Source organism: Zootoca vivipara, chromosome 10 (assembly GCF_963506605.1).
Source record: "Zootoca vivipara chromosome 10, rZooViv1.1, whole genome shotgun sequence".
Classification (NCBI taxonomy): Eukaryota; Metazoa; Chordata; class Lepidosauria; order Squamata; family Lacertidae; genus Zootoca; species Zootoca vivipara.
In genome coordinates this window covers 67,013,707-67,040,394 of record NC_083285.1, presented here as the reverse complement: position 1 = coordinate 67,040,394, position 26,688 = coordinate 67,013,707, and the positions used below count along the sequence as shown (strand labels likewise).

Below are 26,688 nucleotides of genomic sequence, written 5' to 3'. Positions count from 1 at the left end.
AGCTGACAGCAACACAGCCTTTGCTGCACTGTGAGGCTCCCCATCACCACCCATGCTCCTCGCTGCTGCCTCTCCTTATCCCATGCCCGAGGCATCCGACCCACCAGCAAGAGAAGGAAGCAATAAACTCCCCTGGGGCTCAGAGTCAGAGGGAGGAGAGAGATGAGTTCAGTAAACTGTGTTGAATTCAAGAGTATGTCCAACCTCTAGAGGAAACAGGATGTATTGGGGAAGAAGGGTCAAGTGACAGAAATATTAAGGAGGACAAAATATTTTGCTCCTACTTACAGGCGGTCCGGGTAATCCGTTTTGCCCTGGAATGACCTCCATGCCTCCTAGCACATATCCTGGTTCCCCCTGCAGAAGAGGAGATGCTGTATTTACATGCTGCTAATCAGGCAGGAACCGCTATAGTGGGAAGGTAAATGGCGTTTCCGTGTGCTGCTCTGGTTTGCCAGAAGTGGCTTTGTCATGCTGGCCACATGACCTGGAAGCTATACGCCGGCTCCCTCCGCCAATAATGCGAGATGAGCACCGCAACCCCAGAGTCGGTCACGACTGGACCTAATGGTCAGGGGTCCCTTTACTCAGGGGTCAGGGGTCCCTTTAATCAGGCAGATCGCGGGTCTATTTCCATGGGGAAACACCAACGAAACCCAAGATGTCGGGGGGGGGGGGGCGACAAATTTGAACTTTTCAAATTTTAAGGTGAACCTACCTATGACTCAGTTATACAGCTGAAAATACAGTGGTACCTTGGTTCTCAAACTCAATGTGTTCTGAAAGTCCGTTCGACTTCCAAAACATTCAATTGGCTGATTGGCCCCGGAAACAATGCCAACAGCCAAAATGGACGTTCGGCTTCCCAAAAAATATTTGCAAACCAGAACACTTACTTCTGGGTTTGCGGTGCTCAGGAACTGATTTGTTCGTCGACTAAGTCGGTCGGGAACCAAGTTACCACTGTATAACGTTTTAAGTGAATTATACAAATGTGACACTAGAGGGTGATGGTGAGCTTACGGGAAATTCAATATATATTTTAAAACGTTGTTGGGTTTTTTAAAAAATAAAAAAATCTTTTTCACAGTGTTTTGTATATATGCCTAGATTCAGCCCTGATCTCCAGTTTCTGAAATGATACAAGAACTTGCGCCTTAGGGGAGTCACCTCGGTGCTGCTAATACAGCGGTTTGGCTTCACCCCTGGAGGCACGCCCCATTGTCTCTCAAGACAGTTGAAGGCCTGTTCCCCACCCTTTGGTCCCACGCTTGGAGATGGCACGCGGAGAAAGGACTGAGATGATGATCTTAGGGTCCAGGAGAAAGATGGTTCGCACAGTCACACGCACATCAATGGTCTCATCAGGACTTAAAAGCCATACAGGAAACTTACTCTATCTCCTTTTGGCCCTGGAGGTCCTGGGTATCCCGGAGGCCCCTAGAACGCCAAGCAAAGGATGGAGGTTTAGGCTCCTGCAAAAACAGAGAACCTGGAGGCACCAAGAGATCTCATGCACTGCCCGAGGCAAGGGACAAGATGGGGCCTTTTTAACTCCATTCCATGCATAGAAGCTGACTGGATGGCATATGAATCTTACTTCAAGATGGCTTCTCCAACATCTGAAAGACCACCATCTGCCTCAGGCGGTCACCTCACTCTGCTTAACAATAAGGCCAACCCTAATTTCTTTCCCCATAACTTCCCTACTTCCTGGGACCTCTACTCAGTCTTCAGCCTGTCTTCCACATATAGTGGTACCTCGGTTTACAAACCAAATCCGTTCCGGAAGTCCATTCTTAAACCAAAACCGTTCTTAAACCGAGGTGCGCTCTCCCTAATGAGGCCTCCAGCCGCCAGTGCCTTTCCACCCTTTGGCTTCCGTTCTTAGACCGAGGTAAAATTCGGAAACCAGGAAACTACTTCCAGTTTTACCGAGTTCGTAAACCGAATCGTTCGTAAACAGGACTGTTCTTAAACCGAGGTACCAATGTACCTCCTTTTGTTTTCAACAGCAAGCCAAACCAGACGACGTTTCCTTCCCTCATAGAAACCAGACTGCGAGCATCCTGTATCGATGTTCCCCAAGCATTCCAGTCTAGCCAAGCATTGCCAGTGGCTCCACCATAATAAGCAAGCATAAAACGACACAGCTTAACTGAGTTTAACTCAGTCAACTGTCACATGCAAAAAGGCCATGCAAATTTGCAGGAAACCTGTAAATGCCCACCCAAAGGACTAGTACAGGCTTGTTTGTTTGTTTAAAAAATTGGGAAAGCAGGACACTGGTTGGGGAAAGGAGTCATACGACCAACTTACATGATCACCTTGAATGCCAGGGAGACCCTGCCAATCAACACAGAGAAAGAAAAGTGGACATTACAAAGACTGGACACAATAAGGCAAACCTTTCGAAGGTGCTTTCAATTCAGACCCAAATAGCTACCATGAGTCCAGGGGATCCAGGGGGACCAGTTCGTCCAGGCCTGCCAGGCAATCCGGGAACCCCATCTTTCCCAGGAAGTCCCTAAATATCAGGGGGAAACAGCAGAGTTGAGATGGAAGGGAGTCTCCTGGGGAAGAGTTACATTTACAGTTCAATGGCAAAACATCTCAGGGCGGTTCGCAGAATAAAATGCAAGATAAAACACAGTGAATCATTAAATCAAAACAACAAGACAACAACACCCCCTTCCCACAGATCTATTTAAAAGGCTGTAGGACAGGTACGTCCAACAGGTAGATCCTGATCTACCAGTAGATCACTGGACGTCTGTGGTAGATCACTGGCTCCCCTTAAAAAAAGCTCATTTTTTTGCCCTGCACCCCCCCCCAAAAACAGGGCTTTCCCCCCTCCCTAAAAAAGCTCAACAACTTTGACCTGAACCCCCCAAAAGGGGGTAGATCACTGCCAGTTTTAAACTCTGTAAGTAGATCGCAGTCTCTTGGGAGTTGCCCCCCCCCCCCCCGCTGTAGGATATTAATCAGCCCCAAGCGCGGGTTGGAGAGGAATGTTTTAAAAATATATAATGAAGGCGCCGGGTGAATCTCCCCGGGGAGAGGGGAGCGTTCCACAAACGGGGAGCCACTACAGAAAAGGCCCGACACTCGTTCCCTCACTTACCCGCTCTCCTTTTTCCCCCTTGGTGGTGAAACTAAACGGGTCGTAGCCCCCTCCTGTGTGAAGACCCGTGAAGCTCTGGAAAGGAAAGTCAGAAAAGGAGTGTCATTCATTCAAGATGCTGCCTTCCCTCTCCTCCTCCTCCTCTTCCTCCTCTTCCTCCTCCTCCCCACTCCCCAAAGTCAAGCCATCTGCTTTTTAGAAGTCGATTGCATTTCCAACACAGACTGTATACAGCCAGGTGGGGACCCTGGCAGACACCCCCCCCCCAGGTGTTGTTCAAGCTTATTAATAAGGCAACCAAATCCAGGCTGCGCCCAAAGAATAATCTATGAACATAAAATATGCACAGAAATTATACATACAAGTAAAAGCTTGACCTGCACAGTAAGTAAAAAAAACAGAATCTCGAATCTTGATGGAGGCCATGCGCCTAAGCTGAGCTGCCTTCACTGCAAATTTAGCTGTTTTAAACACTGCAGACCTGTCCGAACAGGCAAAGGGCATTTACCCCTATCACTGAAGGCAACAGCCACAGCTAAAGATCCCTCTAAATCAGTGTTTCCCAAACTTGGGTCTCCAACTGTGGTTTTTAGTTTTTTTGGACTACAACTCCCATCATCCCTAGTTAGCAGGACCAGTGGTCAGAGTGATGGGGACTGTAGTCCAAAAACAGCTGGAGACGCAAGTTTGGGAAACACTGCTCTAAATAGTTTTGCCTAGGTGTTTCATAAAGCTTACAGTAGAGCTAGGGTTTACCATATGTCTGGAATTTCCCTGAATACGGCAGTCCAGGTGGGAATTGCTTAAATGTCCGGGAAAATCTGGATGTTGGCAGTGTCGTTTTTGCCAATTTCCCTTAAAAACAGCGATTTTGCCTAAAAAGCTCAACAACGTTGGCGAAAAGAAAAGAAGAGTCTGGACTTTCACATTTTTAAACATGGCAACCCTAGTATTTGGTGTAAGAGGTAAAGGTAAAAGACCCCTGGATGGTTAAGTCCAGTCAAAGGCGACTATGGGGTTGTGGTGCTCATCTCGCTTTCAGGCCGAGGGAGCCGGCGTTTGTCCGCAGACAGCTTTCTGAGTCATGTGGCCAGCAGGACTAAACCGCTTCTGGCGCAACGCAACACTGTGACGGAAACCAGAGCACACAGAAATGCCGTTTACCTTCCCGCTACGGTGGTACCTATTTATCTACTCGCACTGGTGTGTTTTCGAACTGCTAGTCAGGCAGGAGCTGGGACCGAGCAACGGGAGCTCACCCCGTTGCGGGGATTTGAACCGCTGACCTTCTGATCAGCGAGCCCAAGAGACTCAGTGGTTTAGACCACAGCGCCACCAGCGTCCAATATTTAGCGTATGGTGTCCTCTCCTGCATATTTAACAGCATTGATATGCCTTCCAGATAATTTGAAAATGCAGGGCTATAAGTGCTTTGTGAAGATGTCATTGGGCTACACTTCCCATCTTTCCTAACTATTGGCCAAGCTGCTCAAGGCTGATGAGAACTGGAGTTCAGCAACATCTTGAGATCCTCAGCTTCTCCATCCCTGTGGCAGAAGCCCTAGGTTCTTCTGGAGCTCTGTTCTAGAGAGGAATCTCAACCCAACCTCAGCAGACCCAAGCATGGTGCTAGCAGAAAGCGCGTTGTGCCTGTGAGGTCTCTTTCGTGGGCCTTTAAAAGACAAAACTCCTTCCCCACCCTACTGGATCATCACTTACCACATCTCCAGGTGGGCCTTGGTCTCCCTGTTCAAGGGGGGGGGGGTGGAAATGAGAAAAGACATAGATTCATAGAAATGTAGGTATTATAAGCGTAGATATACCGAAGGAATTGAGAATCATAGAATCAGAGTTGGAAGAGACCACAAGGGCCATCCAGTCCAACCCCCTGCCAAGCAGGAAACACCATCAAAGCACACCACACTCCTTGGCAGCAAATTCCACTGTTGAACAGTTCTTACTGTCAGGAAGTTCTTCCTAATGTTTAGGTGGAATCTTCTTTCTTGTAGTTTGAATCCATTGCTCCGTGTCCGCTTCTCTGGAGCAGCAGAAAACAACCTTTCTCCCTCCTCTATATGACATCCTTTTATATATTTGAACATGGCTATCATATCTGATCGCCGAAGAATTGATGCTTTTGAATTATGGTGCTGGAGGCAGTGCAAGACAGGAGTGCCTGGCGTGCTCTGGTCCATGGGGTCACAAAGAATCGGACTAGGTCTAGCCACACTATCGGGAACATGACGGTGCCTCTTGGTAGCTTCCCCTCTGTACCCTCAACCCAAAAAGGAGCTGCCCCTCCCTGGGCAACAACAACAACAGTTCTGCGGCATCAGCCTTTCAGAGCAGGTGGCCTGGGGGCAATTCAGTTGGAAACACGGGCTGCCAGACCAGGAACAGCTCAATCTAAGTAAGAAGTTGCTCAGAAGGAGGCGTGATATCTGTCTCATCAACTTTAAAGGAGCCCATGGGATCCTGTCCCCTGAGAACAGCAATACCACCCTTTGCCTAAATGCTTCTCACAATGGAACCTGATTCTTCCCTTCAGCTGGTTCCAGTCACCATCCTTTGAACTGTCTGGGATTTCCATTGCAGCCTCTTGCATCGCTGAAGAGGCAAGCCACATTTCCGTTTGAGCAGTACATAATTTATTGTGCGGAAAAGCTGCTTGCCTCTTTGGCGCACGGTGCAGGCTCTGGCTCATTTGAAGTTGTTGTTGTTGTTGTTGCTGTTGCTGTTGCTGTTGCTGTTGTTATGGCTTCAGCGAGCCCCTGGAAAGGTATTTAGGAGCACTCGTTTCCCCAGATCATTTTAGGAACTAGATGATCTCATAACTAATGCTAGTTATCCTAAATGTTTCTAGTCCAGACTCTTAATTCATAATCTGCATTCTGTAAGCAGGTTATCTGTTTAGCCTCTGGTGCTTCCAAAGCTTGTGAACCCAGAACAAAAAAACAACAACCCAAAAAACCCTGATCAGGTTAGAATACTTGCCTTCTCCCCTTTCTGTGCCTGCAAACAGAGAACAGCAATTATTATTCTTGTTATTATTAGGCATTTATTTTATTTTTATTTTTTCCAAATAAATTGTTATTCATTTCTCAGATTTCTTTGCATCCAACAATACAATGTACATTTATACAGCAAATAGCCTTTGTCAGGCTTTGACTCCCCCCTCCCTTAAGCAGGTAATTTATTTCACTTTAAAGGTAAAGGTAAAGGGTAAAGAGGCCCCTGACCATCAGGTCCAGTCGTGTCCGACTCTGGGGTTGCAGCGCTCATCTCGCTCTATAGGCCGAGGGAGCCGGCGTTTGTCCGCAGACAGCTTCCAGGTCATGTGGCCAGCATGACAAAGCTGCTTCTGGCAAACCAGAGCAGCGCACGGAAACGCCGTTTACCTTCCCGCCGGAGCTGTACCTATTTATCTACTTGCACTTTCGTGCTTTCGAACTGCTAGGTGGGCAGGAGCTGGGACCGAGCAACGGGAGCTCACCCCGTTGCAGGGATTCGAACCACCGACCTTCTGATCAGCAAGCCCTAGACTCCGTGGTTTAACTCACAGCGCCACCTGGGTCCCTTACTCGCGTATTATTGGGCATTTATTTTATTCCAAAAAAGGCTCCCAGAGTGGCTTTCAAGTATTAATGAGAGGACTGACCCTGACTTCAGGCTTGCAGTATAAGAGATGCAACACAAAAGGAAAGGGAACTAGGACAGAAGAGGAGGAAATCGACCTCAGGAACTAATTCATAGTTACAGACATCTGAAATGGAAATATTTGAAGAGAAGCATTAGACCCCAGGCTCAAGTTTCTCCATCACCTACATTTATGTTACAGCGATTATTCCACTGGCATAGCAATGGTGTATATTTTCCCCTCCGTATAATTAGGATTGCTCTGCCCATCTCTCTCTCTCGGTCTTGTGCATTTTAATCCATAGACAGCTGCCTATATCTCCACTTTATCTCCATTTCCTAACTTGCTTCAGGCAACTGCATTTTCTTCTTTCCAATTTCCCTGCAATTACATCTCAGACCAGCCTCCCTCTCTCCATCCCATTTCTTAGAATATGCCCTATCATCTCCCAAGACAGACGGGCGCCAGCAACTGAATTGCCTCTTCATCGTAATTGGTATCAGTCTTTGTCCATCTCCCAGCCCGTCCAATTTCCCTATCTATTCAACTCCTTTCACCTATTCTTTTTTTTTTTTGCCACCAGTTTTGCAAGTGCCTCTGTGCCTCTTAATAAGTGTGTCTTCCTCGTTGCCTTTTTTTCAGGGGTCATCTTGTTCCCATCAGGGGGAAACAGCAAGTAGAAATACACACACACACACACACACACACACACACACACACACACACACACAGAGTGGTACCTCGACTTACGAAGACGATCCGTTCCGCGGCGCTCTTTGTAAGTCGAAGTCTTCGGTTGTCAAAGCACCCGGTTTTGCACTTCTGCGCATGCGCGGACTGCACGCGCCGCTTCTGCGCATGCGCATGCGCAGAACGCAACGCAGCGACAAGACTTCCGGGTTTGCCGACTTTGGAAGTTGAAACCTTCGGAAGTCGAGTCATTCGGATGTCGAGGTACCACTGTATATATAATGATGATTTTTCTTCCCTTCCCATTTCTCATCTCATAAAAACGTCACTTTCCCTGTATACAACCTGCTTTTAATTTCTGCTCTGGGTGGGTTGATGCCACTTTCTGGGTATTTCAATCCTGGCACATGCAAACCATGCGTGTGTGAGTGCACTTTAGGGAAAAGGATATTTTTGGGGCACGTTTGACACAAAGGGCGACCTCTCCCCACCCCACCATCCCACTGTGGTCCAGAGCATCACTCAGGTGGCCAGAAGCCAGGGCTGTCTTAAGCATATGCGGCACCAGGGTGCAAAGATCTGCCCGGCGCCGCCCTCCCCCGGTTGCCCAGTCCCAGGCGCACAGGAGGGCAGAGCCAGCGAAGCCGCCTCAGCGTCTCGCTGGCTCAGTCGCCCCCAAACACGTGGCACAGAGCCACCTGCAGCAGAAGAGCCCAATGTGGCACTCTGGCCGACAGGCGGGCTCTTCCCCGGACTCAACTCTTGGGCCCCAGACTCTTGGCCTGGCGCCCCTGAGAGCCCAGCGCCCGGGTGCCCCTCACCCCTAGCGCCTATGGGTAAGACGGCCCTGCCCGCGGCATAAGTGCCTTTTCTCAGCTCCAGCTCAGTTCACCAGCTACAACCCCTTTTGCTTAGAGATGACTTGGCTGCTATGCTCCATGCTCTGGCCATGTCCTGTTTGGATCACTGCAATGTGCTCTATGCAGGACTGCCCTTGGAAGACTCAGAAACTTTGGCTGTTCCAAAATGCAGCAGTCCGATGACTGTCTGGGGTACCATTTAGGTCTCATATACTGTATTGGCCTGAATATAAACCGCACCTGAATATAAGCTGTACCTTTAAAATTGGAGGGGCGGAGTCTTGGGGGAGAGGACTACGCATGGGGCGGGCACCACTTTGCCATGCTCCAGGCACTGTTTGCCCTGCACTCCTGGCTGCATACCCTAAGGTCGCGAATATAAGCCACACTTTTAACTTTTCATGGTCGGAATTTGGGGGGGGGGAGGGAAGCAAGGCTTATATTCAGGCCAATACGGTAACCCCTGTTTTAAAACAGCTGCAGAGGTTGCCATTTCACTTCCAGACCCAAATCATGGCAATCCCATTGGTGCTTAAAGCTTTAAATGACTCAGGCCCCCAATGCCTGAAAGACCGCCTCCTTCCCTGCAGACCCTCTCAGAGGGCGGTTCCTCTTGGTGGTTCCTCCACCCTCAGGGGTTGGCAGCCCCAGAGAGGGGCTTCTCTCTGGTGGCCCTTAAACCACCCACAAAGAGCTGTGCCGGGCACCTTCACCGTACGGCTTCTGGAGCAGGGCCGTCTTTATCCTGGGGTGCAAGGGGTGCAAGGCACCCAGGTGCCAAGTTCTGCCTGCCGCTGAAGCCGCCTAAGCTCTTAACTATCTACCTGTTATGAAATAATAAATAATTTTGATCAAGCTAGAAAAACAAAATGCATATATACCCTAGGTATTACTGAAATGTATACCTACTGTTTCACTAAAGGACTTTTGACTTTGTGCGCTCATTTACCAAAGACGTGCTGCGCCAGCGGCAGCGCATGGCAGCATGCGCGTGAAATTAACTCTTACATCAAAATATTATGTTACGTATTGTTGTATTGAGCTGCTATGAGGCAGCAGCGTCAGCGGCACCTTTAACACGACTGATGTTTCTCCTAAGTAGGTGCCTAAACAATACTTATAAGTTTAAGTGTGGTGGTATTGTATAAGTGTGTTGTAAATAAATGAGCAAATAAAAAAGTTTGTTTCTTTTTCCTCACTTCTTTCGTAAAGAAGAGATAAGGCGTAAGCGTGGTGTCTGACATAAGCCTAATGAAAGTTAATTTGGGGGCTAAACTAAATTTGGGGGTGCTGGGCGGATCTTTTCCCCAGCGGTGCATATGCTAAAGACAGTGCTGTTTTGGAGAATGCTGAAGATTCACCTCTTTACTCTGGCTGTTGACCCTTGAGGTATATTCTTAAGGACCCACCTTATTTTTTATGACTGTAAGTTGTTTTGAACTTCTCTTAATGTTGTGTGTCGTGCGAGGAAGGACCAAAAGTAACAAGAAGGTGGGCAGGGAAGACAGGAAGGGACTTAAAAGGACTGGATTAGCAGCATGAAAAACAGAGCGAGAGGAAGTATCAGAGAAGACTAACATTCATATTGATTTTCAGTATATAGATATTGCATTATCATTGCTTCTTTTAATATTTTATATATTAGAATTCGAGACTCTTGAGAGTCCCATGGACTGCAAGAAGATCAAACCTATCCATTCTTAAGGAAATCAGCCCTGAGTGCTCACTGGAAGGACAGATCCTGAAGCTGAGGCTCCAATACTTTGGCCACCTCATGAGAAGAGAAGAATCCTTGGGAAAGACCCTGATGTTGGGAAAGATTGAGGGCACTAGGAGAAGGGGACGACAGAGGACGAGATGGTTGGACAGTGTTCTCGAAGCTACGAACATGAGTTTGACCAAACTGCGGGAGGCAGTGCAAGACAGGAGTGCCTGGCGTGCTATGGTCCATGAGGTCGCGAAGAGTCGGACACGACTAAACGACTAAACAACAACATATTAGAATTCAACGGAATGCAACAAAATGCATGCAATACAGAATGAAGGAAGCCATAAAATTCAAATTCAAAACCATGCAGCGTCGAGCACAGGGCATCGCAATTGCTACAACAGGCCGCCAAGCTCCCTGTCAACTCCCCTCAGCAATTTTCACGTGGTCCTTAGGTTGGGGGGGTAGGGTGGGGTGGAGTTAGGGGTACCCTGCTGCATTGAATCACTGGCTGGCTTACTTTGGAGCACCTTGGGTCACAGGGTCCTTGCGGGGTCTGAACCATCAGGGGAACGGAAGGGGAACCGGAGACAGGTGCCGCCCTCTTTGCATCATCCAGCAGCCCTTCCACCTTGTTCATCTCCTTGCTGGCAATCTGAGCACAAAGGACATTGGGTTAGGCTGACCAAAGGCAGCTGAGGTATAACCTCTTCCATTGGCTACAAGGAAATGCTTATGACTAATTCCAGAGGGAGGAGAGGACCCTGTTGGTGCCAATGAAGGCCTCTGTGGACACCTGCTGTGACGAATTTGAAACTGTTCTGTTATACAGTGGTACCTCTACTTACGAATAACTCTACTTACAAATGTTTCTACTTACGAATGGAGCTCCGCCCGCCATCTTGGATGCGGTTTAGATAGGATTTTTTCTACTTACGAATTTTTAGATAGGGTTGCTTCTACTTACGAATTTTTTCTCCCAATGCATTCCTATGGGATTCGACTTACAATTTTTTTCGACTTACAAATGTGTGTTCAGAACACATTAAATTCGTAAGTAGAGGTACCACTGTATTTTTCTTTTGCAATCGACCTATCGAAGGGTTAACCCAGACTCCTGGTTAACTGACAGAAACATTCCATGGGAGGTGTGACCTGTCAGTTGAAAGGGATTTGGTGTGGGAGTTGGGAGGTTGTGAGGAGGGTGGATTAGAGTAGATGTGGTATTTGTTAGGTTATCTGATATTTGCTTATTAGGAACAACACCAATGAAACTAAGTTTGTACTAATAAAACCCGAAAGCAACCATCAAGAAATAATACAATAAATGTGCATAGTTGAAGTGTTATACAAACCATCGTCTGTGATATTTTTTCTAGCAAAGGTATCCTGAAACTTTTGGTGTTGAATAATCTTTTTTAAAAGACAAAACAGCCTTCAGGACTAGAAGGGTTAGTTTTGTGTCTGAGAGTGCACCAGGAGGAGGGAAGGAGACAGGTTCTGGGTGGTGATAAAGTTACCTCAGGAAGGAGGCTAGCTTGACAGTAAGGGGGTTTCTAGTGAAGTGAAACCCTTATCTGAGTACACATAGGAACTGTCTCACTTATAGCCCTGGTTTCATTAAGGTAGGAAGAACTTCCTGACAGTAAGAGCTGTTTGGCAGTGGAATTTGCTACCAAGGAGTGTGGTGGTGGAGTCTCCTTCTTTGGATGTCTTTAAGCAGAGGCTTGACAGCCATATGTCAAGAATGCTTTGATGGTGTTTCCTGCTTGGCAGGGGGTTGGACTGGATGGCCCCTGTGGTCTCTTCCAACTCTACGATTCTATGATTCTATGTACGTGCTGGAAATACTACTCTCAAATTATTCTAAAACCCCAAGTGGAAAAGGGGGTTTACAGGGAGACTAAAGGGGATAGTGGGAGGTGTACTTTACCTCAGGATATCCCCGTTGGTTCTTTTATAATTTGAGAAGTTGGTTGTAAATTAAGACGGAAAGTAAAGGACTTTCGTCGCACCTGCGCACCCCACTGCCAATCCATGCTTCACAGAGTCTTTTCTCCACCCTCATATCGCTGTCCTTTTCTGACAGCAGGATGACTGACTGACTGCATCTCACAACCTCCAGTTCCTGGCTCCCAGCTCACTCCTCAAGGGACATGTTGAGGAAACAGCCCTAATCCACACACTGATTCTGCACTACCCCCCACCCCCACCTCCTGCCAAAAGACCCGAATCCCTCAAGTGCAGACATAAGAACATAAGTGCCTGCTGGGTCAGGCCAATGGAGGCCCATCTAGTCCAGTGTCCTGTTCTCACAGTGGCCAGCCAGAGGCCTGTGGCAAACCCACAAGTAGGATTCAAGCACAAGAGCCACTCTCCTCCTCCTGTGGTTTCCAATGAGACTGGTGTTCAGAAACATTGCTGACCCCAAATGTGGCAGCGGAGTCAAGTCAACGTGGCTAGTAGTCACTGATAGCCCTCTTCCTCCATGAATTTGTCTAATTTTCCTCGGAAGCCACCTAGCTTGGTGACCGTTGCTGCCTCCTGCAGGAGGGAGTTCCGTAGTTTAACTCTGCACTGTGTGAAGAAGGGCTTTCTCTAATTTGTCCTGATTCTTCCAAAATCAATGCATGTCCACGGGTTCTAAGGTAAAGGTAAAGGACCCCCTGGACGGTTAAGTCCAGTCAAAGGTGACTATGGGGTTGCGGCACTCATCTCGCTTTCAGGCCAAGGGAGCCAGCGTTTGTCCGCAGACAGCTTTCCAGGTCATGTGGCCAGCAGGACTAAACTGCTTCTGGTGAAAAGGGGCACTGTGATGGAAACCAGAGCGCATGGAAACACCATTTACCTTCCCTCCGGAGCGGTACCCATTTATCTACTTGCACTTGACTTGCTTTTGAACTGCTAGGGGGGCAGGAGCTGGGACCCAACAACAGGAGCTCCCCCCGTCACAGGGATTCGAACCACCGACCTTCCGATCGGCAAGCCCAAGGGGTTCAGTGGTTTAGACCACAGCTCCACCCGCGTCCTTGAGTTCTAGTGCTATTTAATACAGGAATTGAAACGGGAAGAGAGATTGTGTATTCATAGTTAAATAGTTGTTCTCATTCCTGAAGAAGAAACCCCATTTGCCAAATTCCCCCCTTCTGCACAAACAGAAGGTATGTGTTCCCCATTTCCTTTTCGGTTCTGGTCAACCTACCCTTTAAAAGACCTCCAGAGGAAATGCATTAATAACAACAACAACAACAACAACAACAACAACAATAATAATATTTATACCCCACCCATCTGGCCGGGTTCCCCCAGCCACTCTGGGCGGCTTCCTACAAAATACTAAAATACAGAAATCCAACAAACATTAAAAGCTTTCCTAAACATGCCTTCTAAAGGTCTGGTAATTGTGGTTCTCTTTGACCTCTGGTGGGAGGACATTCCACAGGGCGGGTGCCACTACCGAGAAGGCCCTCTGCCTGGTTCCCTGTAACTTGGCTTCTCGTAGCAAGGGAACCACCAGAAGGTTCTCGGCGCTGGATCTCAGTGCAAGGCGAAGAACTAGATGCTGATCAAGGGGAAAAAAACCTCACCCCACTTTCCTGTGGCACGGCAACCACTTGCTGGGACCCAGAGCAAAGGGTTTCTATGAGCTCCCTAAGGATCAGCGGGAGATCGTCAAAGGTGCTGGCGTAGAACAGGTTGTTCAAGTTCCGATGCAACAAGACTCTTTTCAGTTCTTCCGGATCTGCCCCTGAAATGCCCACAGCGATCACACGGATCCCTGGAGTGGGAGGAAATATTATGATGAGTCGCGGGGGGTAGCCTGAGCCACACTTGTCATTCCTGGATGCAGCCTGGATTCAATTGCTGGGATAGCCAGGCCAGCCTGGTAATGGTTACAGGTAAGTGTGGGTCATTCAGGGAACAAGGGGAGTGGGGCTCTTTGCTGGGGTGGTGGTGGCAAGAGTGAGCCAGAAGCTGGAAGAAAGAAGCAGGCTGGGCAGCTAAGAGACAGAGTCATGCCTGATTTCTACTGGAATCCAAGGCTGTTCCTATAGGAGAAGCAGGACGTTATTGGGGTGTTAAAGCTGCAGAGCTTTATCCCATGGACATCATAGGCTCAGGTGGTAAAAAGGTAAAGGTAAAGGGACCCCGGACAGTTAAGCTCAGCCGCAAACGACTCTGGGGTTGCGGCACTCATCTCGCTTTACTGGCCGAGGGAGCCGACATTTGTCCGCAGACAGTTTTTCCGGGTCATGTGGCCAGCATGACTAAGCCGCTTCTGGCGAAACCGGAGCAGCGCATGGAAACGCCATTTACCTTCCCGTCGGAGCGGTACCTGTTTATCTACTTGCTCTTTTTGGCGTGCTTTCGAACTGCTAGGTTGGCAGGAGCTGGGACCGAGCAACGGGAGCTCACCGCGTCACAGGGATTCGAACCGCCAAGCTTCCAATTGGCAAGCCCTAGGCTCAGTGGTTTAGACCACAGCGCCACCCGCGTCCCAGGCTCAGGTGGTATATATGTGTAAAGAAGCCCTATATCATAGAGACACCACGGTCTTTGCTTTGCCTCATTCTGAAGGAAACACAATCCCTGGGTAAGCACCGGGAACCCCTGGAATGCCGCACTGCTTGCTGGTTGGGGTGACTTGCGACAAAACTTTTTGAATTGTCACTAAGGGATTTGTCCACCTTAAGTGTACACATTACGAAACCTCCTTGAAGCACCCACGGACGAAGTATAGGGAACTTTTATTGACCGTGGGATCACCAGAAACAGTAGCTCAGTAACAGAGCAACCCCTTTGCATGCTAAAAGTTCAGTATAACCAGGCAAAGCTTGTAAGAGTTTCAAAGTTTGTTCAATAACATCAAGCTTTCAAAATACTTTTTTTAAAAAAGTGTAGGTTTCATTTTTCTCGTCCTTTTTTTAAAAAAATAAAAAATATTGTAGATCAGTCCTGCACCAGGGTTTCCCAAACTTGGGTCTCCAGCTATTTTTGGACTACAACTCCCATCACCCCTAGCTAGGAGGCTCAGTGGCCGGGGATGATGGGAAATGTAGTTCCCAAACAGCTGGAGACATATGTTTGGGAAACCCTGGTCTACACTGACTGGCAATGGCTCTCTAGGGTTTCAGGCACGGGACATTCCCAGCCTTACCTGAAGATGACGGGGACCAAATTTAGGGCCGTCTGCATGCCAAGCAGATGCTCGAGATCTCCACGCACTGAGCTAAGGCGCTTCATCTTCCAGCTGGGGAAGACTTCACTTATAGGTATCCCAGAGTCCAGATAGTCTCAGATCCACAGATTTACCTATAAGGTGGGCCACTTTGGCTGGGGGCAGAACATCGTCCTGAGATGGCCCATCCGTCAGCAACACCAGGGTGCGGGACACAGAGGGTCTCATCCCCTTGAAGGCTTGGAATATCTCTTTCAAGACGTAGCCGATGGCCCTACCTGTGAGAAAGCATAGAAACGGGGCAGAGAGTATTACAGTGACATGGCGTCAAGGATATATCCCTGTCTGTGGGGACTTGCGAGGGTGCAAGAACGGGTGCAGATTCTCTGAAGCCACGTTTAGTTTTTTAGAGGAAGGGAAAGGAAACAAGTTTCTAGACAACATAATTCTCTAAGAGATGCGCCAAATCCCAATTTATTTTACTGTTTGGAAGCAAGAGAAGGCCAAAGCCTCCCCGGGTTTGTTTTTAAACTGAAGAAACAATGTCTAAACTTCGCATGGCATTTTGAAAGACGCTTTGCAGGCACTAACAACCAGCTGATTGGAAGTGCCTGCAAAGCCCCTTTTGGCTGAGCCACATTTTTACCTGGCCCACATCAGATATGAGGGCAGTTATAGGGCCGGCGGGTGTGGCCAAAATGGCTTGGTGGGACGGTTTAGGCCCGAGGTCCCCTGTTGGTGATGTAATGCTCAGGAGCAGAAGAGCGGGAAGAAAGGGCTACGTAACCCTTTCCCTTTTTCCTACTCAAAACTGACTTTCCCAAAGGAGGAAGATACCAGCTCACTAAATATGTTCCCCTCCAAGGAGAAAAAACAGTTCAGAGAGGGCAATTTTGAACTGACCATTGGTGGTAGGAGAAGGGGTCAAGGAACCTCTCCAATCAATTTTTGTTTTTCCTCTGGAAATAGAGGCTACCTGGAGTAGTGACCTTGTGCCCTTGGAGTGAAAGTTCCTTCCAGGGGTCAGCAAGCTTTCCCTCAGATCTTGTGGGGGGCGGACTATATATTTTTTGGGGGGGGGATGCCCCACAAATAACCCAAGAGATGCATTTTAAATAAAAGCACACATTCTACTCATATAAAAACACCAGGAAGGCCCCACCGTGCGTTTTAAATAAAAGGACACATTCTACTCATGTAAAAACATTCTGATTCCTGGACTGTCTGCAGGCCGGATTTAGAAGGTGATTGGGCCAGATCCAGCCCCCGGGCCTTAGTTTGCCTACCCATGCTTTAGCTCTTCCAGGGATGTATGTATTTTAATTAACCTGTGCTTTTGCGTTCATCGTAACTCATTTGAACTTTCAGGAAGTCATCAATTCAACCAGTTAACGTATTAGTATTAATCATAGCTGCCAAGTACCCCGTTTTCCCTGGGAAACCCCCGTTTTTACTTACCTTTTCCCGGTGGTCTCCCGTATCACTTCGTCTCCCGTTTTTCTCCGTTATTTTCTCCTGCCGGCGGCCATTGATTATCTTTCCGATTTGCCCTTCTATGGGCACCATTTTTGGTGCCCATAGATGGGCGGAGCGACACCGGAAGTTGCGTTGACGCACTTCCTGACATGCGTACAAGCGACTTTCGAAGCTGCCGACGGCCATTTTTGGTGCCCATAGACGGGCAAAGCGACACCGTAAGTTACGTCGACGCAACGTCCGGTGTCACACGGCTGCCGGTCCCGGATTCTGCAATCCGGGACTTGGTAGGTAAGGTACTAATTTGTATGACAGCATTCACAGATCTCAGGGCAGTTTACAACATAAATGTACAAAATAATTTTTTTAACAAAGGAAACACTGAACGATGCAATACTCGCCGGTTTTTGTGTTTCCGCCAGCATAGCGGAGTCTCTTGAGAGCTTTCAAAACGCCGTTCCGGTCCCTATAACGGTTAAAGTGGAATTCCGTCCTGGGTTCCTCACTGTACTGGGCTACAGCAATCTAGCATGAGAAGGCGAAAGAAGCACCCGAGATTAGCCAGAAAAGGAGCAGAAGGAAAAACCATTCTGATTGCGAGCATTCTCATTTCGCCAGCAGAGCCAGCCAAGGTCAACTAAGCTGCGGTTCCTAAAATTGCCCCTACAATTGCTCATCCCAGCAACTAACAGAGCAACCCCCCCCCAAAAAAAAACCCAAGCAGACAGGAGGGCAGGGCAGGATTCACAGCCCCATTGCTCATGCCAACTGGGGTGGAAGAGGGGCAGGCAAAAGCCTGCTCGGGTCTATGGCAGCCTGCAGGTGGTGGAGCGACTGAGCCCAGATGAAGGGGGCTAAATCAAGCCATTTCCTGCCTCCACATTCCAGAGCTTCGCATGGGCTGCCACTACCAGGAAGCCCACTTATAGTCCTTCCGCACCCTGTATTTTTGGCGGGACCTCCGTGCGGACAGAGTGGTGCTTGTGTGACTTCACAGGTGGAGGCCAGCGGAGATCTCTTGGGCTCAACAGAGGGAGGTGTCAGCCCCTTCCCACTCAACCAACCCATAGAACCCACAGATCCTTCCATCCCTAGTCTCAGAAAAAGGAGACGATGGGCAGGGGCATTCCGGGGGGGCGGGACGTCTCGCTCCGGGTACCATTCCAAAGGGGGGTGACAAAATGCTGACCCCCCGATCGGTGGCAACCCCTAGGGTGCACGGCGCTCGTCACACGCACCCCGGAACGTGCACCACGTCCACACAGGTGGCACGCCCCCGGGATGCAAGCCAGGCCCCCAGGTGTGGCAGCACACCTCTTGAGATACGCGCCATGGCTCCTTAGACATGCGCCACTCTGGTTGCTTTGCCTCTGATGATGGTGAGCCCCCGCTGTGTAAATGGCCAGAGGCATTATGTCTCTGGATATCATATAATCTGAACTTCAGGAAGGCAGAATTCTGCTATGCTCATGCTGAGGTTGCAGATTTCCACACGGCCATCTGGTCGGCCGCAGGATGGTGGATTGATGGGCCACTGGCCTGATCCAGCAGGCTTGTTGTATGTTCTTAGTGACCTGTGCAAACATCTGCGTCACAGAAGCTTTTACCTGTGTACCTTCAGGCCCAATTTTGGGGAAATAAGAGACGATGCGGAAGAGGAAGTCCTTTATTTTGGCAAAATTGCTTTGGCCGATGCTCGACGATTCATCCACCAGAAAGGCAATGTCTGCTTTGGATTTGCTGCAGACTAGGAGTGAGAAAGGAAGGCAGTGGCCTCCATCAGTCACAGACCATGTCCATATAATAATAATAATTATAATAATTATAATAAATTTTTATTTATACCCCGCCCTCCCCAGTCAAAACCCGGCTCAGGGCGGCTCACACCAATAAATTTACAATAAAACATAAAAAGCAATTAATTAAAATACAGATTAAAATACAGTATTAAAATTTAAAATGCAGCCTGATTTTAAGTAGTCCATAAATCCAAGCCATGAGGGAGGAAAACACAGGGGTCAGACTAAGTCCAACCCAAAGGCCAGGCGGAACAGCTCTTGCAGGCCCTGCGGAAAGATGACAAATCCCGCAGGTCCCTGGTCTCCTGTGAAAGAGCGTTCCACCAAGTTAGGGCCAATACTGAAAAGGCCCTGTCCCCCCTCCCTGCCCCATTTTTAAAAATGTAGTAACCATGCTCTGGAGACGATTGGGGAAGTGAGTTAGTGACCTCATGGTTCCTAGCCAATCTGAGCTATGCGTGTAAGTTTCTGCTGTTTCTGGCCACTGAGTTTCTCAGTGGCCAGAGCTTATACACCTGATCAAAGCATGGCCAGGACCATTCACACTGGGATCACTATGGATGCCTGGACACACCCTTTAGGAAAATAGAAGGACATTTTTTTGTGGTGGCCCCATCATTATTAATGGCCTTCCTAGAGCTCAAATCCACAGTCCTTCATTGAAATGCTTCCAGGTATTTCTTTTACAACCATGCAAGGTCTCGCTAGTATGAATTTTGACTGATTCTCACGTTTGTTTATTTTATTTGTTGGATTTTTTGAATAGTCAAGTTACTTTAGAGCCGGTCTAATGTAAATAGTGTCTGTTTAAGAGAAACAGGTGCCGGTGTTTCTGTTAATTGCTCACAGGCGTGGGCTCTGCTTCTTGTATATAAGGCTCTGCAGAAAGCCTTCTGTCTCTTAGTTAGATCTTTCAGTTTGATTCATCTCTTAGTAGATCACTCTCTCAGTTGTTCTCAGTTTAAGAGATTCCTTAGTTGAATCTTAGTATGAGAGTTGCTTAGTTATAATGCTAGTTTGCTGTTAATTCTTGGGTAGTTTAATGGGAGGTTTGTGGGAGGTTTTGAATGTGGGTAGATAACATTGCTAAGAGAGAAAGCATTTATCTTTAGTTTAAAGTCTCTTTAGATTCAGTTTGTTTTTCAGTTAAAGAAACCCAACCGTTTGTATTTTCATCTGCATACTTTTACAAGTGTGCAGCTAGTAAGGGGTTTCATATAAGGGAAATAATACCCTACGCTCTTGGTGGTGTTTTCTTAGCCAGGTCAACTTCTGACTGCGTATACTCTGTGTGAAGCGTACTTTAAAGGGCCGCTGGAAACTGGGATATATGATTTAGATTAAGCAAGTTTCAACACCCAGTTATCTCCTATATTATTCTTATTATATCTATTATTTTCCAATATTATTATCTTCATAAGCCTCCTGGGGTGAACTTGAAGATGGGCCGTTCATTCATTGTTAACATAAATTAAGAAGCAGTTCAGAGTCTCAAGCTCACCTGGGCCAGGGGTGGGAGCTGGCGGCGCTGTTGCCTTAGGGATCCTCGCTGTGTGTGCGGAGGTGATTCTTGGCCTGAGAGAGGTGGCTGCTGGAGGAGTGGGTTGTCTTGAACTCAATGGCAGGAATCTAGTTGTAATAGGTTTTGCAGATGGAACCATTGGAAGGGGAATGGAGAGGTTCCCACGAGATCCTGCTGCAAACAAACAATGCCAAAAGGAAATGTAAGGAGTAGCATTTTGGAATGAAACACTTCTGAGTGCAAGGAAGGGATCATATTTTGGAATGCTCCACTAAGTAAAAAGTGAGAGGGGGCTCTTTCTGCTTGCTTTCCCCTCTGGCCCTGTTCACATGAAGAGGAACTGAAACTCCACAACTCCCAGAGAGATGGGTGTTCAATGCCTTGAGGTTCAGACAACGATGTCCTTGAAAAGAAACTGTCAAACATACAAGCGAGCCTCCTTCATGCCATCTTCAAATATCTCAAGGGAACAAGCTTGTTTTTCTCCTGCTCTGGAGGGTAGGACTCGAACTAATGGCTTCAAGTTTTACAAGAAAGGGCATTCCGACTAGAAGTACGGAAAAACTTTCTGACAGGAAGAGTGGAACGGTCTCCTCCTGGAGGTTGTGAACTCTCCTTCCTTGGAGAGGTTTTTTAAGCAGAGGTTGGGGGCCATCTGCCAGGGATGCTTTAGCTCAGGCATCCCCAAACTTGGCCCTCCAGCTGTTCTGAGACTACAACTCCCATTATCCCTGACCACTGGGCCTGTTAGCTAGGGATGATGGGAGTTGTAGTCCCAAAAGATCTGGAGTGCCAAGTTTGGGGGTGCCTCTTTAGCTGATATTCCTGTATTGGAGGGGTTTGACCTAGATGACCCTTGTCCCTTCCAACTTTACACTTCTATGATTCTATGCCATTTAGTTTAGGTCACCCATAGCTCAGTCGTGGGGCACCTGCTTTGCAACCAGAAGGCCCCACATTGAGTTCTTGCTTGTGGGTTTCCCATGGGCTTCTGTTTGGCCACTGTGAGAACAGGATGCGGGACTAGATGGGCCATTGGCCTGATCCAGCAGGCCTCTTCATATGCGTTTATGTTCAGCCTCTGTCATCTCCAGCTGAAGGGTTGAAAGGCAGGGGGAGGCAGTGACTTGCCCATCATCTCTAGCTAGCAGGACCAGTGGTTAGGGATGGTGGGAATTGTAGTCCCAAAACAGCTAGAGACCCACATTTGGGAAACCCTGTTATAGAGAGACACAAGGCAATTTATAGAGCAGTTAGCTCAGCTCTTGCACAATTTGCTGTGTGGCATAATAATAATAATAATAAATAATAAATAATAAATAATAAATAATAAATAATTAATGATAAATAATTAATAATTAATAATTAATAATTAATAATTAATAATTAATAATTAATAATTAATAATTTATTATTTATTATTTATTTATTATTTATTATTTATTATTTATTATTTATTATTTATTATTTATTATTTATACCCCGCCAATCGGGGCGGCTTCCAACAGAAATATTAAAATACACTAATTTCTTAAAGATTAAAAGCTTCCCTAAACAGGGCTGCCTTCAGATGTCCTCTAAAAGTCTGGTAGTTATTTTTCTTTTGGACATCTGGTGGGAGGGCGTTCCACAGGGCGGGTGCCACTACCGAGAAGGCCCTCTGTCTGGTTTCCTGTAACTTGGCTTCTCGCAGCGAGGGAACTGCCAGAAGGCACTCGGAACTGGACCTCAGTGTCCGGGCAGAATGACGGGGGTGGAGACGCTCCTTCAGGTATACTGGACCGAGGCCGTTTAGGGCTTTAAAGGTCAGCACCAACACTTTGAATTGTGCTCGGAAACGTGCTGGGAGCCAATGCAGGTCTTTCAAGACCAGTGTTATGTGGTCTCGGAGCTGCTCCCAGTCACCAGTCTAGATGCCGCATTCTGGATTAGTTGTAGTTTCCGGGTCACCTTCAAAGGTAGCCCCACGTAGAGCGCATTGCAGTAGTCCAAGCGGGAGATAAGTAGAGCATGCACCACTCTGGCTAGACAGTCCGCGGGCAGGTAGGGTCTCAGCCTGCGTACCAGATGGAGCTGATAAACAGCTGCCCTGGATACAGAATTGACCTGCGCCCCCATGGACAGCTGTGAGTCCAGAATGACTCCCAGGCTGCGCACCTGGTCCTTCAGGGGCACAGTTACCCCATTCAGGACCAGGGAGTCCCCCACACCTGCCCGCCTCCTGTCCCCCACAAACAGTACTTCTGTCTTGTCAGGATTCAACCTCAATCTGTTAGCTGCCATCCAACCTCCAACCGCCTCCAGACACTCACACAGGACCTTCACCATCTTCACTGGTTCTGATTTGAAAGAGAGGTAGAGCTGGGTATCATCCGCATACTGATGAACACCCAGCCCAAACCCCCTGATGATCTCTCCCAGCAGCTGCATGTAGATGTTAAAAAGCATGGGGGAGAGGACAGAACCCTGAGGCACCCCACAAGTGAGAGCCCAGGGGTCTGAACACTCATCCACCACCACCACTTTTTGAACACGGCCCAGGAGGAAGGAGCGGAACCACTGTACGACAGTGGCAGCTAGCCAAGAATGTTTACTACCTTAGCCACGGCAAAATAATTCACTGCCACAGCTCAGCAATGTTCCCTTTCGAACCGTGCAGTTACCGGTGCCTTGAGTAAGGGTGACTACTCTTCCATCGGAAGTTCCAAACACAGCACAAATCCCGATGGTGTACTGGGTGTCAGGCAGCAAGTTTTCCAGACGGTAAGCAAGCACTCCGCTGTCTAGGAGATGGCTCTGAGCAGTGTCTTTCTCTGAAACAGAAATACCAACGGCCAAGTTTGCTTTCCTCCTTGCAAAACAGCTGGTGTGGTGTAGTGGTTAAGAGCGGTAGACTGGTAATCTGGTGAACTGGGTTCGCTTCCCCGCTCCTCCACATGCAGCTGCTGGGTGACCTTGGGCTAGTCACACTTCTCTGAAGTCTCTCAGCCCCACTCACCTCACAGAGTGTTTGTTGTGGGGGAGGAAGGGAAAGGAGATTGTTAGCAGCTTTGAGACTCCTTAGGGTAGTGATAAAGCGGGATATCAAATCCAAACGTTTACTATTCATACGTATCCATGGCCCTTTCCCAGAGCTTACAATCTGAGGCTCTAGCTACATGTGATTCTGAATTCTGTGATTGGGTTGTGGCGGGTTTTTAAATCCCCCAAAAGCCCTGGCAAACTGTGAATCACAGTAGAGGAAAAGCACATGGAGGGATTTTCCTTAACCTTTTCCCCATCCCCAGCCTCTTCTCAGCTCAAAATCATCTTCCCTTAAGCTTGGCAGGTGAAAGATGCCAAAGTTTTATGGTGTGCCAATCGCCATAAAACATGACAAACTTGATTGATCAGGCCTGGCACACTTCCGAAGCGCAGAAAAGATGTGGGGTCCATGATGCTCCTCCCATGTGTCCCACCCTGGGTGATAAAAGCAGAGTGGGAAAGGCACATTTGAGCTAGAAAATGACATAACAAATTATTTTGCTCAAGATGTGGCCTGCTTAGGGATGCATGGGGTTTCGGAAACAAGCAAGCATATAGTTTTGGGCTTCAGATCGTATGGAATGCGTGCTTTTATTATTATTAAAATAATTTCAGTAGTAGAAAATAAAGTGAGGAAGGAAAAAAAGAGGGAAAAGAAAAGTGGAGCAAATATAATAAGAAAGATATAATAGGATATAATGACTATAATCTGTTACGTTTCCATACATTATTATATATATAGGAACAATAATATTGTCCTAATACATATATGATTATTAATAATAGCATATCTTCGGCAGAAACTAATTCCAAATGTCAGTATATTTATCCGAACAAAGTCTATGTCTATAAGTTCATATGTTGCGAGGGTTAACATGTCATCAATCAATTGATTAAAGGAGATCATATCTTTCTTCTTCCAATTCATCAATACAGTCGTACCTCAGAAGTCGAATGGAATCCGTTTCGGAAGTCTGTTCGACTTCCAAAACATTTGGAAACCAAGATTATTATATTTATTTATTTATTTATTTATTTATACCCCGCCCATCTGGCTGGGTTTTCCCCGCCACTCTGGGCGGCTTCCAACAAATAGCAAAATACATTAAAATATCACAGATTAAAAACTTCCCTAAACAGGGCTGCCTTTAGGTGTTTTCTAAATGTCAGGTAGTTGTTTATCTCCTTGACCTCCGATGGGAGAGTGTTCCACAGGGCGGGCACCACTACCAAAAAGGCCCTCTGTCTGTTTCCCTGTAGCTTTGCTTCTCGCAGTGAGGGAACCGCCAGAAGGCCCTCGGCGCTGGATCTCACTGTCCGGGCTAAACGATGGGGGTGGAGACGCTCCTTCAGGTATACTGGACCGAGGCCGTTTAGGGCTTTAAATGTCAGCACCAATACTTTGAATTGTGCTCGGAAACGTACTGGGAGCCAATGTAGGTCTCTTAGGACCGGTGTTATGTGGTCTCGGCGGCCACTCCCAGTCACCAGTCTAGTTGCCACATTCTGGATTAATAGCAGTTTCCGGGTCACCTTCAAAGATAGCCCTACGTAGAGCGCTCCTGCAGCCCATCAGAAGCCGCGTCAGACGTTTGGGTTCCAAAGAGCGTTCGCAAACCAGAACACTCACTTCCAGGTTTGCGGCGTTCGGGAGCCAAAACATTCAACTGGCAAGGCATTTGGGATCCCAGGTACGATTGTACTAGTCTTTCGGAATGTGTGCTTAAACTCTGATAACATCTCTTGCTTGTCTGCGTGGAAGACCTAGAGGGGTGGGTGAGGGTGCAGAAAGTAGCCTACTGAACAAATATAAATTTTACATTTGTTGCCCTGCTGTCATGTGGCCCCTGGAAGGTCACCCAGAAAGGAATGTGGCCCTCAGACTACAAAAGGTTTCCCATTCCTGAACTAAGTTATGCCATACGGTCACACTTTGCACGAACAGTATTAGACTTTTTGTTACAGAGGGTATTTTACGTGGACCAATGCCAGGGACAGACTTCAAACATACCTAGCTCGGTTCCGGATGGTTTCCAGACAATCTTATATTTGTTGGCTGCAGGGACAGCATTCCAGGACAGAGAGATGGAGGTGCTCGAGGAAGAGGTTGCCTTGAAATGAGTCACGTAGCCCAGAGGAGCTGCCAAGAAAAAGGGTCTGTTAACAGGGTCCAGTGCCGGATTTACATATAAGCTAAACAAGCTATAGCTTAGGGCCCCACTCTCTTGGGGCCCCAAAAAAAAATTTAAGGAAAAAAACTGGATGTACATTTCCAAAATATAAGATAAAAAGCAAATACAGTAAAATAAAACCTACATACAGCAACAGTGTTTTGTGTTGTGTAGGCTCCTAGGATGTAAGTCATGGGCCCCGCCTGCTAGCCTGCTCCCTAAAATATCACTGGTTTGCTCCTTTCTATATATAGGGTGCCTACATTCTGCATGGGCTGGTTGCACGGCAACATGGGCAAATGGCTTGAGATACCTATTAGGTCCAAAAATTACCATATAGCATATATTCAACACCAAAAACAGTGACCATTTGTTGTCGACAAAGGACAGCTTGATATATAAAGGGCCCCATTACCTTGAGTAGCTTAGGGTCTCATCAAAGCTGAATCTGACCCTGGCAGGGTTTATCATTTTAGCGGGTGAAACTCAAAATTTTGCAAACTTCTTCAGCAAGAGGTCTTAAAAATATGCCTTTGGGTGTGAGGAATTCAAATCTGTTATTATTTTGGGGCTGGACAACGTTTACCTTCTGAAAATGCCAGGCAATGCTTAATATTAATAATAATGACTGTTCGCCATATAAAAGGGGTGAGCATTTTGTGTGGTCACGCACAACCCCCTGGGATCCCCAGGACAGCACTCAGCAGTTCAGAGGCTGGCACCACCTTCCCGGGCTGGATACCTGTGGTCTCCGCCCACACAGCCAGCCGTCCAATCCAGCTGGGGGAGGTGTTGCGGGGGGGGATGGGATTGGCCAGGTAGGAGGAGGTAACTATACATGAGAAGCAGCCGCAGCTCCAGAACTTTATAGAATCATAGAATTGTAGAGTTGGAAGAGACCACAAGGGCCATCCAGTCCAACCCCCTGCCGAGCAGGAAACACCATCAAAGCATTCCTGACATATGCCTGTCAAGCCTCTGCTTAAAGACCTCCAAGGAAGGAGACTCCACCACACTTCTTGGTAGCAAATTCCACTGTCGAACAGCTCTTACTGTCAGGAAGTTCTTCCTAATGTTTAGGTGGAATCTTCTTTCTTGTAGTTTGAATCCATTGCTCCGTATCCGCTTCTCTGGAGCAGCAGAAAACAATCTTTCTCCCTCCTCTATATGACATCCTTTTATATATTTGAACATGGCTATCATATCATCCCTTAATCTTCTCTTCTCCAGGCTAAACATACCCAGCTCCCTAAGCCGTTCCTCATAAGGCATCGTTTCCAGGCCTTTGACCCTTTTGGTTGCCCTCCTTTGGACACATTCCAGCTTGTCAGTATCCTTCTTGAACTGTGGTGCCCACCCTCCACTCCCCAAATTAATGCTTACATTACAGGTTAACTTTTTTCTTCCACAGGCAAGCACGCACGCAAGCGCTACTATGACAAGGCCGCTATTGAAGGGCCGGAAAGGAATTTCCCTGCATTGGCAGGTTTCGCCTTTC

General features: G+C 47.6%; 1 protein-coding gene across 1 annotated transcript in view; it reads right to left on the bottom strand.

Annotated features, from left to right (window-relative positions):
* The window catches only part of LOC118091532 (collagen alpha-1(VII) chain-like), a 179,852-nt gene that overhangs the window by 106,779 nt on the left and 46,385 nt on the right, over nucleotides 1–26,688 (bottom strand). The window contains exons 15-28 of the mRNA XM_060279757.1: nucleotides 25,031–25,159; nucleotides 22,659–22,808; nucleotides 19,975–20,166; nucleotides 18,282–18,421; nucleotides 17,076–17,199; nucleotides 15,333–15,476; nucleotides 13,607–13,797; nucleotides 10,489–10,674; nucleotides 4,844–4,870; nucleotides 3,125–3,199; nucleotides 2,447–2,527; nucleotides 2,320–2,346; nucleotides 1,396–1,440; nucleotides 289–357 (exon numbers count right to left, since the gene is read on the bottom strand). Coding sequence (XP_060135740.1) covers nucleotides 289–357; nucleotides 1,396–1,440; nucleotides 2,320–2,346; nucleotides 2,447–2,527; nucleotides 3,125–3,199; nucleotides 4,844–4,870; nucleotides 10,489–10,674; nucleotides 13,607–13,797; nucleotides 15,333–15,476; nucleotides 17,076–17,199; nucleotides 18,282–18,421; nucleotides 19,975–20,166; nucleotides 22,659–22,808; nucleotides 25,031–25,159 — 1,580 coding nt within the window. The remainder of the gene's footprint in view (nucleotides 1–288; nucleotides 358–1,395; nucleotides 1,441–2,319; nucleotides 2,347–2,446; nucleotides 2,528–3,124; nucleotides 3,200–4,843; nucleotides 4,871–10,488; nucleotides 10,675–13,606; nucleotides 13,798–15,332; nucleotides 15,477–17,075; nucleotides 17,200–18,281; nucleotides 18,422–19,974; nucleotides 20,167–22,658; nucleotides 22,809–25,030; nucleotides 25,160–26,688) is intronic.